Source organism: Motacilla alba, chromosome 7, assembly GCF_015832195.1.
Source record: "Motacilla alba alba isolate MOTALB_02 chromosome 7, Motacilla_alba_V1.0_pri, whole genome shotgun sequence".
Taxonomy (NCBI): Eukaryota; Metazoa; Chordata; class Aves; order Passeriformes; family Motacillidae; genus Motacilla; species Motacilla alba.
In genome coordinates this window covers 21,960,316-21,972,841 of record NC_052022.1, presented here as the reverse complement: position 1 = coordinate 21,972,841, position 12,526 = coordinate 21,960,316, and the positions used below count along the sequence as shown (strand labels likewise).

Here is a 12,526-nt window from a genome sequence, read left to right as displayed (position 1 = left end):
TGCACGCATGGCTGAGGCTCCAGGTTAATTGATACTTAATGGAAATCATGCCTATGAATATACTTTCCATCATTTTACCCTTGGTGGACGTCATTACCAAGGCAAAGAGAGGGAGGGAGAGAGGGAGGGAGGGAGGGAGAGAGAGAGGGAGGGAGGGAGGGAGGGGAAAAAAATAAAAATGTGTGGGTGACCGGTTAGCACCGCTCGGGGACTCGGTCCGAAATAAGTGAGCCCTGTTCTCCGGGAGGAAGGAAGGAAGAAAAGCGCTGCCCAGCAGGCTCGGCGCTGCCCCTGCTCGGGCCGGCCACCCCCGCTGGCCCCCGAACCCCAGGAAGTGTCGTCTCCAGTCCTCTCTTTCCCGCTTCGTCCTGCAGTGGGAATCAGATTTTTGGAGAGACACCCTCAGGAGCTCGAGTCCGCCCTGTTTTGGAGAGACACGAAAAATGTAGGTGAAATATAATACAGGCCCTGCCAGAGCCACGTGTGACCGTCTGATGTGAATTGACAAAAAAATCCTTGTGGTTACATAAAAGGCATCTCAGCCTCCTTCTACATCACACCCCGTTCTTCCACCACCCCCACGCCTCCAGGCCGATTAACTCGCTTTGTCTCGCTGACCAGCGCGGCTGCCCCGCATGTGAGCCCCCCGACGGGCCCTTCGCCCGCAATGACACCCTCGCCTGGGCAGGGGCCCCGCGGCCCGGGCACCAGCCTTCAGGAGCTCGAGGACTCTGAGGGATCCCCGTGCAGCCCAAGGAAAGGCGGGGGAGGCGGGAAAGGCGGGAAAGGCCCGGGCACACGCACACGGACAGACAGCAGCAAAAGCCCTTCGCCAGGGAGCACAGGAAGGCGGGAAGCCGCGTCTGGCAGGGGGCGAGCGGCAGCGCAGCGACGCTGCCTCACCCTGCGGAGGGGCACAGAGGGGCAGTGGCTGCTTCCCGCATCCACGGCAGACGCCGCCGCCCCTCCTCCTGCGCTCCCGGCGGGGCGTTAGTTGCGCGGGCCGGCGCGGCCCCGCGGCGGGAGCGCGCAGCCCCGGCCGCGGGCGCGCAGAGCGGGGCGCGGCGGCCGCGCAAGGGTGGAGCGCGGGCGCCCTCTGGCGGTGCGCTGCGGCAGCGGCAGCGGCGCCCCCGCCCGGCGCTGCCCGCGCTGCCCGCCGCCCTTGGGCCCCGCCGGCCGCCGCCTCGCCGGGAGCTCAAACTGCGGAGCACCGGCGGGGCCAGCGCTGACCGACTCTTCCTCTGCTTTCTGGGCTTGGGTTGGGTTTCTTCCTTTTTCTTTCATTTTTCCTTTTTTTTTTTTTTCTTCCCCCCCCTCCCCCCTTAAGTTTACAGTGCCATTTTCTTAGCACGTTTCGGTGACCCTCTTTTATTTTTTTGCCAGAGCTATAATTAACTGCATACAAAGAATGCGCCTCGTTTACACATGGCAGCCAGGAAAGACGCCTGAGCTTTGAAGACGACTGCTATCGCGTTTTCGATCATGTTTCCCCACATATTACACCATGAAATCTCCATGTGTGGTAGTCTCAGAGTTATACGTTTTTGTATTGAAGATGTTATTTCGTTTGCCCGCGCTTTTATGTATTTATGAATTGATTTATGTAAACAAAAGTAAAGATGAATCTTTGTTCACCCCCTCCTTCATCACACATGCCTGTGAATTGTTCGGTATAACGCGCCTGCACGAGACTGTGCATATGTGGAAACATATATTATTAACACAACCAACGGGTAGGAATTGAATTGTTCTGTTCGACACTAAAAGTAATTTCCGTAGATGAACTGCATTTCATCGATCGAGATGTTTGGTTTTTCTTTCTACCATTTTGAAATAAATGCACGCAATAGTAAAAACAGGTAAACAAAAGGAAAAAAATGTATGAGGTAAAATGCGTCAGTCTGCCTGATATAAAATATTAAAAAGATGGTGTGGGCTTGGTGAAAATTTCTTAACAGAGCCTCTGCTGGAATCAACACAATGCAGTTTTGTGTAGAAGGATGTTGTTTATGTGTTGTTACAGATCACACACACACGCCCTTCCCCCCCCCCCGCCACCCTGCCACCCCCGCCATGGGCATTGGCGAAAATATTGGGGCTGGCATCGTAGGATTCATTGCAGTAGAATATCCAATAAAATACATTTCAACAAATAAGTGGACTTCGTAAAATCTCTGTTTCGTGACCTTCAGGTCCTTTTTGAGTCTGTTGCCTTGGCCCAATGCTGACATAGTGAAATTTATAGTCCAAGGTTTTAAGACCTAGTTTGTCTGCATTTTTTTGCCTTTTTTCCCCCCTAACAAACACAAACATCAAAATAAGGTGCTTTCAAAGAAAAGTGCCATAGCATATCGTAAACTCATTAGGTCCAGACGTCTAGCCATCTCAATGGTTTTATTATACCACGGTTCTTCCTGTTTTAAAAGAATTATAGGTATCTTCTCGACAATGGATGGGAAGCAATGCAACACCTTTTCCTGGCGGTGCATGCTTTTGCTTTTTTCTTTTTTCTTTTTTTTTTTTTTTTTTTTTTTTTTCTTTTTTTTTTTTTCTTTTTTTTTTATTCACAGAGGTAAAAAACATTAAACACCAGGTCTTTCGGCTCTCCCCTTAATCTTGAATTAACCGAACTGCTCGTAAATATTTACGGGTCCTTCATTTTAATGGTTGCTCTTTAAACAAAGCATTTTTTACAATGAACTTCATCTCAATTATCTCGATAAAGTCATGTGTGTTTATAAATGCAGAAGGCATGAGGCGCGTTGCTAAATGAGCTCCCCCAACAAAGCCGAACGTTTGGCAGCGGCCGCGTCCCCTCCAGAGCTTCCAGCCTCCCACTTACAGAAAGCAGAGGTTAGAGGGGACCCGGTAGGAAGAAAAAAACAGGAATAAACCCCATGTTTAACCGAATAGGCATCATTGTGTTTCCTTGGCTCCTGAGGACCGGTGTGGAAGTATTTCCTAACCGATCCCCAGGGATCGCTGGTGTTTGTTCGAGCGCTGGTACCTGAGGCCCGGGCCCGGCACGGCGGGCGCACCTACGCGGCCCCTCCGCGCTGACCTCTGGCAGCAGATGCGGCTCGGGGAGGCGGGGAGGCTGCCGGAGGTGCTGCTGGGCAGCTCGGCCCGGCCCGCGGGGCTGCGCGGGGCTGCGCGGGGCTGCGCGGCAGGGCCGGCGGCGCGGGGCGCATCGCGAGGGGCGCACAGAGATTTCTCCTCTCACCGCAGCGCTGTCGTTGGGTCACGGCAGACTTTATTGTGTAATAAGTGACAACAATTACAACAGGCCCGTGGCTGGAGACACGGAGTGGCTAATGAATACAACAGGCACCGCGGGCAGGGACGCAGCTAGCCGGGGACCGGCAGGAGCTAGGCCTATGGCGAGCGGCTCCAAGGGTGAGACAGCCTCCTAACAGTGCACTAAAGGGGGGGGAAGCAGCTCGTGGCCTCTCTGTGGCATCTATTGCGAAGGATTCGGACCTAGAAAGCAGAAGTTTGGGGAAAGATTTCCTCTTAGTAGGTCGTGGACAGCGCGGCAACCCCCATTGATTTAAGCGGCTGTAATTTAATATGTACTTTATTACCGTAATTATGATTAATTTCCTTACCTTTATTTTGGCAAAATAACTATCTAGTCTACATCACTTTTAAGAAACATGTCAAACATTTAACATCAGATGGAGTTCCCAAAGCTAACGTGCACTCACAATATTGTCATCTAAATGGTCTGGGAAGGAGGAGGGGAGTATCAAGAGACTGAAAAACACGTTGTCGAGCAAGACAAAATTTCCGGAAATACCTGACACAGACCACGTTTCACTTCTACCAAGGGGAAAAAAAAAAAAAAAAAAAAAAAAAAAAAAAAAAAAAAAAAAAGAAAGCACGATTGATTTAAAATCCCTGGGGTGGAGTGGCGCAGGAGGAGGACGTATGGGGGGGGCTAAGGGTGCAGAGAAAGAATAAAACCAAACTAACAGAAAAAAAAAAAAAAGCAAACCAAACCACAATCAAACCCCCCAAAAAAACCCACACAACCAAACAAAAACAAGCAGCCACAACCCAAAACCAAAGAAAAAAAAATCCCTCAACAACCAAAACCCCACACTCCCCCGATAAAAATCCAAACTCAAAACTAAATTAATAGTCTCCAACTACGTTTCCACCCCAGCGTTAGTCTCCTTTATTGCCTTTCTCCTTGTTCATCTTTTTCATTTTCATTCTTCTGTTCTGAAACCAGATTTTGACCTGTCTCTCTGTGAGGTTTAAAATCCTAGCTACTTCGTAACGGCGGTCTCGGGTGAGGTACATGTTAAACAGAAATTCCTTTTCCAGTTCCAGAGTTTGATACTTTGTGTAGGGACAACGCTTTTTCCTCGTTGAACGAGCGTGGATCCAGTTTGCTGCAGGGTTATCTGGAAGAAGGGAGGTATATAGGGAACGGGGAGGGGTGGGGGGGGGGGAGAGAAAGGTCGTTAAATTAATTTAACGAAGGATGGACTGTTTTCACAACTTTGGAGGAATTATCATAAAAGCCTTAATGCCCCAGTCTGTTTACTGTACAAATGATGTCTTGATGGTAGGTGGTTATGTGGAGTCTTTTATGGGTGCTTGTTGCTGCTTGCGCTGGGGTAGGCGTCTAGACGTTTTTATAGGTTAGTAAAACTATCAGTTTTGCACATTCGAGCCTTACAGGTTTCGGCAATAAATCAAAGGGGCAATTTCTTTATTTCTTTCTCTCTCTCTCTCTCTCGCTTTCTTTCTTCCTTCCTTCCTTCCTTCCTTGCTTCCTTTCTTACTTGCCTTCCTTCCTTTTCTCCTCTTTTCTTTCTTTCTTTCTTTTTCTCCCTCCCTCTCTCTGCCGCTATTCCTCTCTATCTCCCCCACTCCCCATTTTGTTTTGATTGTCTTTTTTTTTAGTTTCTTTTTCTTGTCTGTCTTTCTTTCTTCCTCTTTTTTTTTTTTTTTTTTTTTGGTTTTTGGGGGTTTTTTTTCCGTTTTGTTTTGTTTTGTTTTCACTTACTTGGGTCAAGTTGCTGCTGCTTCTCCTCTTTCAGTTCGCTGCTCGGGCTGGGGTTGTGGCTGCAGGCGGCGGGGTCCTTGGAGCTGCCGGCAGGCGCCTTCTCCCGGGACTCCTGGAGGAAGGAGCTGCACGTGTACTCGGGCACACCGATCCCCTGGGACTCCCGAGACGAGGAGCATTCAGTCCTTTTGGAGGAGGAGGAAGAGGAGGAGGAAGACGAGGAGGTGGCTGCTCCCGTCTCCGGCTTTATCCCGTAGTGGCGCCCGTTGGAGGAGCCGGAGCTGGACGCGGAGCCGCCGCTGCTGCTGCCTCCGCTGCCGCTGCCGCCGCCGCCGCCGCCGCCGCCCGGGAAGCCCGGGAAGGGCTCAATCCAGGAGCGCACGTAGCGGCCAGCGTCGGCTGCCCCTAAGTGGGGCTGATGCATGTAGGGATGGTAGATCCCGGTCATTGCCGCGGACGGCTGATGGTGAACCGTGGACCAGGAGGTGGAAAACACGGTGGATTTTGGTGCAAAGCTACAAGAGGAAAAATCTGAACTCTCTGCAACACCTGATGGCCTGGAGGTCGCACTGTGACCTCCCTGGACGAATCTACTCCCATAAACTTCTTCGCTTTCATGGCCTATGAGAGAATCGACATAATAGTTACTTATGGTGCCACTAGACGACATTTTAGGCTCCCCTCTTAGTCATATAAAAGGTTACACTGTTAACTGTATATGATACCCTCCCGGAGAACAATCGTAGTATTTTGCAGACTGCAACCCTCAACCATTGGTTGTGGAGCCCACGTGATCATATTTACCAATACTGCGAGTAAATCAATCCGCTAAACTGGGGCTGCTGTGATTAAAAAAAAAAAAATCATCATCAACAGCGGCCCCGCACAGCGTGCCGCACCGCCTGCGCCCCCGCACCGCGCGGGGCCACCCGCCCGCCCTGCCCGCCCTGCCCGCCCGGCGTGCCCGGCTGCCCGCCTGCCCCGCGCTGCCCCGCCCTGCCCCGCGCTGCCCTGCGCTGCCCGGCCCGCCCGGCCCTCCCCGCTCTCCTGCCTGCCTGCCTGCCTGCGTGCCCTGCTTGCCCGCCGCCCTGCCCGCCGCCCTGCCCGCCGCTCTGTCCGGCCGGCCCGGGGCGCGGCGGGCGTGGCCGCGCTGCCTGCCCACGGCCGCGGCGGGTGCGGACTATTTCTTCACCTTCGTTGAGCGATTTCTGCCATTCATTTCTTAATCAATGAGAGGCAGGGTGTTTAAATAAATCCAACAGCCTTGGCTTGCTAATCACACTCCAAGCTGCTGAGGGAACCCGCTGGGAAAGGGGGATTCTTGCCTGTAAAAACAAACCATCGCAAGCTGGGACTGTAACGACTTCTCATAAAACAGGAAAATGTTACAGTAAAAGCACATTGCGGTACTTCCATATTTCAGAGCATGTGCGGGTATTATTACCCGCTCCCCCCACCCCCGGACAGAAAGTTTCCCTGGGAAGGATACACTTTTAAAAAGAGATGCCCATTGTGTTGTTTTAAAACAGGTGGAAGACCTCTGTAATGATTTTATGCCTTTCAATAAAATTTTTATGAGGTGTATTTGATTATAGATTAATGTGTCCCTAATAAAATGGACGGATGGAAACAGCAAAGCCTGTGTCTCCGAGCACAACTGACGTGTGGCTGAACACATGCTCCTCTATCTGCGGAACTTTGGGGCTACACAGCCTTAACACAGCCCCCCTTTAAGGTGTCCGGGGCGGCCCGGGAGGGACTCGGGCAAAGGCAGCCCGGAGGAGGCCGCCCGGCCCCGCAGCTGCCAGCGCGGCCGCGGGCAGGGGCGCCCAGGCGGACAGGCTCCGGCCCGCGGAGGCGCGGGGCTGTCGCTGACCCCAGCTCGCCGGCAGAGCCGTCTCCTCCGCCCCTAGTTCAGGGGGAGCCACGTTCAATGCCTACGTGAGATTTTTTTTTTTGCCCCCTTCGCTTTCTTTTCTCTGCCTTCCCTCCCCACCCTTCCCTCCCGGCCTGGTTTTTTCTTGCCCGAGCGAAACGACGCCGCGTTAGTACTGAAAAGTGGATTACCCATGGTCTTCTGCCCACGCCTGCTTCCCCGGGCGAGGGACGGTGGCTGTGTCGGGATCTGGAGGAAACGCAGAGAGTTAGTGGCGAGCCCGCAGCACAGCCCGCCGGGGGCACGGACAGCAGCGCTGGGAAAACACTTCCTACTCGCGGGCCGTTATGAGGAAGGGACTGAAATTCCTGTTTATTTAATGATTTATTGCTCTCCTAGGTTGTTTTCTTCCTTTTTTCCCCTTTTTAATTTTTTTTCCTTTTCCTTTACCTTTTTTTTTTTTTTTCATTTGACTTTAGCATTTTCTTCTGCAATTTTATAATTTCTATTACATTGTTTTCTAGAAGCAGGGTTTGTGGTATGGCGAAGAATTGCCCCCCGCTTCAAACCGATATAAATTGGTAAAGCAGGCAGATTAGAGTGAGCCTCCTTTTTACATACGTTAAACTCTTGGTATGGAGCCAGTTATTTACTTCCAACTGCCGAAACTTCTTTGGTGGTGTAGCGAGTACCTTTACAGGAAAAGAAAAGGCCGTGCGAATGTACGCAATATTTAAGGGGTTGTTTTGTGGGTTTGGGGTTATTAGGGGGGGGATTTTTTTTAAGCATCGTTTTGATGTTTGTTTTTGAAAAGGGAAGAAGCACAAAGTACTTAGGTGCTTGCGGCTCTCAGAGCTCCAAAATGATGGTGCCTTGGTTTGAGGAATACACAGCCTCTTCCCTATGAGTAAATGTGCACATGAGGAAGTACTGGATTAAATTAAATATCAGCGACGAAAGAGCAAACAGAATGCCACCAACAGCATTATGAGCAGTATCTGTCACCAAGTCTCACAATATTGGCACTATCTTGAGTTTAATTTCTTGATTTAGAAAGAGCTTAGGGGAGGAATGGGCGTTGATTTTGAGCAAGCTGGTTTCCCAGAGCCAACAGTAGCCACGCTACTTTTTCAGTACCCGTTTGAAGGTGAAAGTATGCCCAAGTATTTGCACTTCAATTTGAAGTCATGTTCATTTGCAAGCTATTTGCAGTTCTGCTGAGTATATCGGCTCACACGGGCATTCACCCGCTCTCAGCACGCGTACCCTTCCCCAGCCTCCAGCGCAGAGCCTTGCTAATACAATTTTTCAGCTATGTACAGAAAGGGTTAAGAGTCGTGAACGTCATTAGCTGGATGTGTGCTACTAAAATGGAATTGCGCGAAATAAAACGATCTCTGAGCAAACAGAAACGGTGCAGGGTGACAAAAGTGGGTCTGAAGAGGCTGGTGTACTTTTGTAAGCACGCCTGGGAGGGTTTCTGCTCAAAAAAAGCCAACCTCGCCGGATGCTGGAAATGTTTTGAGGGAATATTTTTTCCATCCACGGTCTTCTGAAAGCTGTTGAGCCCACCGAAAACCGAGCTCCTGAACATTTACTTATGCCCGTCTTTGCACTTATCAAGGAGGTTTTTTGTTGGTTTTTCCTTCTTTTTTTTTTTTTTTTTTTTTTTTTTTTTTTTTTTTTTTTTTTTTTTCCTAGCGAGCAAAGACACGAAATCAAAATCTGCCCATTGTAAGCACGCAGGGAGTGATATTTTTTAAATCAACGTATGAACATCAAATAAAATGACACACATATTCCTGACAGCTTGTAGTAGAAAGATATTTTTATCACTTACCATTTACGAGTTGTACGAGTTGACTGGATGAGGACGTCCAGTTAAGTCATAATATTTTACAACTTTTTTTATCCGTTTGGTTTTTTGTTTGTTTGGGTTTTTTTGTTTGTTGGTTTTTGTTTTTTTGTTTGTTTTTTTTTTTCTTTTTTTAAGTTTCGCTTGGGTTATTTGTTTGGGGTTTTTTGGGGATTTTTTCTTTTTTTTTTTTCTTTTTTTTTCTTTTTTTTTTTTTTTTTTTTTTTTTTTTTGTATTCAGTTTATCAGACTGCGAACATCATACAACATTTTATCAAGCAATCAATTGTTTACAGACATTTATAAATTAATTGGGTATACATCATTTCCCGGCCCAGTCTCCACCCCACCCCGTAAGGGGGAAAAAAAAAAGAAAGAAAGGAAGGGGGGAAAAAAATGGAGGAAAAGAAAGAAAGAATGCCAGGCAGAAACACACAAAGACCAGAATATGGTAAAAAAGGTACACCAGTCCAAAAAGTTGCTGATAGAGAAAGATCAGGAGACCAACCTGTATCTGTGCTTCTAACATTTGTAGAAAACCAAAGGAACCGCTGTAGTTTACAGAGTTTATTGCATTATACATGCAAACAGAACATGCACAAGAAGGACAATTTGCTGCTGAACGACTACTATTCCACATATGCACCACAAGGAAATGTCTACAATGGAGAAGAAGGAAATATTCCATTTTACGAAGGACAATCTCTAAATTCATTTGAGAGGATAGTTACATTATAATGTGCTTCTCTTTCCCCCCGCCCCCACAGTTTCCCCCCACTCTTTTTCTGAAAGTATTGAATGTACTCAAAATGTTATGGCCCGTGTAACAGCCCCACATAAATACCATTTTGTTAGTAAAAACATGAAAAAGTCACATTGCTTGGATGTTCGACAGTTCCAATAAGTTAAGACCAAATGATAATATTCAATAATAGTTACCCTGCATTACGATGAGAACAAAAATAAATTACACGTGCTAGGTTTTATATATACTCATCATAGTAATACATATTCACTTGCAGCGCTAAAAGAAGGACGAAGAGTCACATTCTATCAGAAAACAAAACAAAACAAAACAAAACTGGAAAATGCCGGGTTTTGCCAGAGTCTCTCCTGCCTTTATCAAGTGGTGGTGCTGTGCCCATTCCTCACTGGTGCCCCCCCCCGGGGTTAGGGTTTAAGAGAAGGTCAGATTAGCGGTCAGTTCCCGGATTCGGTTCTCCCTGCTCATCTTCTTGAGCTTCATTCTGCGGTTTTGAAACCAAATCTTGACCTGCCTGTCAGTGAGGTTTACGCTCTTACTGATCTCTAGACGGCGCTCTCGAGTGAGATACATATTGAATAAGAACTCTTTCTCTAATTCCAGTGTTTGGTGTTTAGTATAAGGACACCTCTTCTTTCTGCCACTCTTTGCAGTTAACCAATTGCTTGTTGGAGTATCAGACTTGATTTCCTCTATCAAAATCAAAGAAGAAGAAAAAAAAAAAATCAAAAATACCTCAGACTGTTAGAGTGTACCCTTGGCCATGACCCCTCCTCTGCAGTGTCTGGCAGATATGGTGGATGTGGGCATTAAACACCGCCCGGCTGAGGTGTGGGCTCAGTCAGGGGACCTGCTGCCAGGCTGGGCTCGCCTGTCCCCAGCACGGCTCCCTGCCCCGCGGCCACCCCGCTCTCCTGCTCCTGCCAGGAAGGGTCTCTCAAGTTTTCGGCCGGCGTTTAACATTTCAACAATGTTTAACCTGCCGTCCGCCCCATGGACACATCTTAACGGGTCTAGCCTCGCCATGGCCGACTCGGGCTCCCACGACAATTGCCACGGAAATATTCCAATTACAAAAAACAGTCTCGCACTGTATTTTGAAGCAGAATCCCCACACACATCAGCTGAACCACGCAAGCACACCTATAAACAGATATAGACATTTCCCAGACAAAATGATATACAAGAAATTATGACCCCCTGTCTTTTTTTTTTTTTTTTTTCCTTTTTCCTTTTGGATTTTCTTTTCCCCACCAGAAACAAATCTCCCCCACATGAAGCTAGACCTGTACTACTGAACATAATCGAGATAAAGAAATTCTCAATGCACACAGAGGGTAAAAATTGACCTAGAGGTTGCAAAGTACATTTTGAAAACAGAAAAATTCTCGTTTTGGGATTCTTCGATACACGCCGTTCCAAAGAAAGGCGTTAGTGCACTTTAAAAGGGAAAATAAAATCAAATTGCCACCACTTTCAGGTTTCAAAAGCATTTCAAAATACTGGTGCACTTCTGGAGACCAACCCAAGGTTATCTAAAGCACCACATTGAAATATTCCACCCTTGAACCAGGCAGATAGCGGGCTGCTGCTTTCATTGTGCATTTCTTTCCAACTTTACCCAGTCTGGTAGCACCTATTCCTCACCTATTTTAAAAGGATCGTAATTAACTTTAAATGCAATCAAACCGCAGTAAGGCTCAGTGGGGAAAAAAAAAAAAAAAAAAAAAAAAAGGCGAAATACTACGAGAGAAAAGTTGAGCGGCTCGTATTTTACAACCTCCAGACCCGCTTTTTTTAGAGGTATGGGGCTGCTTTTGGCTGCTGCAGCGCATTACGGAGCACACGGCTATATTCCCCGCATCACAGAGGCTGTCTGCGTGCACGGGAGAGGCAGATCTCTACGGAAAATCTTTGGACCGTTTTGTGTAGCATTTTTGCCTGCCAAAATCTTCAGAGAGACAGCACCTGCAGCCCGATACTCCTTAGCATTAAATGTGATGGCTGTGATGCTCGTTAGTATATTCGAGCGTGCTTTATGGTGCTGGCGTGTTGGAGTTACACCACGGCACGGCTTAAACTCGGTAATACAGACCTTTACTCTCCTTCTCCTGGACTTCTGGGCTGGACACGGAGCCTTCGGGCAGACAGCTCCGCTCCTCTTGCAACGTGGACTTGGGCTCGGGACTTTCCACTTGAGAGACTTTAGCGGTGCTGTCTTGGTTGTTCGGGTTTTCATTCATTTTCTTTTCCAGCTGAAGTTGAGCAGATATCTGCGGTTTGGAGCTGCCGCGAGGGTTTAACTGTAACATTACAGTTGAACTCGTTTCAGGGCTATTATTGTACTCTTGGGTTTTCCCAGTGGCGTAGGTCTGGCTCAGTCTAAAATATCCTGGGACGGGAACCTCGGGGTTCTCAATGGGGCATGATTCAGACACCAGCCTCTGGTAGGAAGGGACGTCTGCAGAAATGAGTTTGGATCTCTTATCGGAATACATGCAGCAATTGCTTTCTTCTTTAATATTTGTAGTGAAGGAACAAGTGGGGACCTGCTGTGTAACAGGTTGCTCTATTCGACAAGATCTGTTCGGGTCTGTCCAAGTGTCTACTTGAGGTATATAAGGATGTACATTCATACCCATATTTTGGTGATTAACTTCTCTCTTAGCCAGAGACGGAAGGAGTCCACAGGTTTGCATCCCATACGTCCCAATGTCTGTGCTAGGTGGCATATACATGCTGGCGCTGTTGGAGTAGAAACTGTCACTCCTGCACGCACTGATGAGAGAATCTACTAAAAAAGTATTAGCGGCAGGAGAGCTGTTGGGAAAGGACATTTTGGGGCGGAATTTGAGGAAGAGAGATTGTGTCCTTTGTAGGCTGACATCTCTAGGAAAACATTCCCGTGTAATTGCGGATGCCTCCGCGCGACCACATGACAGGCGGGCCAATGGCAGCGCCCGCCGCCCCGCGCGCCGCCGCCCCGCCGCTGACGCGCCCCGCCGCGCCGCC

General features: G+C 48.4%; 2 protein-coding genes across 6 annotated transcripts; both read right to left on the bottom strand.

The window, feature by feature from the left end:
* Positions 1–3,595: 3,595 nt before the first annotated feature.
* HOXD9 (homeobox D9) lies at positions 3,596–7,251 on the bottom strand. Of its 5 annotated transcripts, XM_038143535.1 has the most exons (5): positions 7,088–7,249; positions 6,213–6,345; positions 5,825–5,862; positions 5,021–5,641; positions 3,596–4,412 (listed from the first exon to the last, which is right to left on the bottom strand). In XM_038143535.1, exons 4-5 carry the CDS (start codon positions 5,466–5,468, stop codon positions 4,171–4,173), a joined length of 690 nt encoding a protein of 229 aa, XP_037999463.1. In that variant the 5' UTR covers positions 5,469–5,641; positions 5,825–5,862; positions 6,213–6,345; positions 7,088–7,249; the 3' UTR covers positions 3,596–4,170. The 5 variants fall into 5 exon arrangements, with proteins under 5 accessions (XP_037999463.1, XP_037999462.1, XP_037999461.1 ...); XM_038143534.1 differs by lacking the exon at positions 5,825–5,862; XM_038143533.1 differs by lacking the exons at positions 5,825–5,862; positions 6,213–6,345 and having other exon boundaries at positions 7,088–7,251.
* Positions 7,252–8,902: 1,651 nt separating this feature from the next.
* Positions 8,903–12,402, bottom strand: HOXD10 (homeobox D10). The gene is made up of 2 exons (XM_038143572.1): positions 11,610–12,402; positions 8,903–10,206 (listed from the first exon to the last, which is right to left on the bottom strand). The coding sequence occupies exons 1-2, from the start codon at positions 12,349–12,351 to the stop codon at positions 9,929–9,931; spliced, it is 1,020 nt and encodes a 339-aa protein (XP_037999500.1). The 5' UTR covers positions 12,352–12,402; the 3' UTR covers positions 8,903–9,928.
* Between the last annotated feature and the right edge of the window lie 124 nt (positions 12,403–12,526).

Bases quoted from the DNA above. Each gene is read 5' to 3' on its own strand.
- HOXD10 (XM_038143572.1), bottom strand. From the start codon at position 12,351: ATGTCCTTTCCCAACAGCTCTCCTGCCGCTAATACTTTTTTAGTAGAT. The intron at 10,207-11,609 runs GTCTGTATTACC...TGATTTTGATAG, and splicing joins CCAGGAGAAGGAGAGTAAAG to AGGAAATCAAGTCTGATACT.
- HOXD9 (XM_038143532.1), bottom strand. From the start codon at position 5,690: ATGTCGTCTAGTGGCACCATAAGTAACTATTATGTCGATTCTCTCATA. The intron at 4,413-5,020 runs GTAAGTGAAAAC...CCCTTCTTCCAG, and splicing joins GCAGCAGCAACTTGACCCAA to ATAACCCTGCAGCAAACTGG.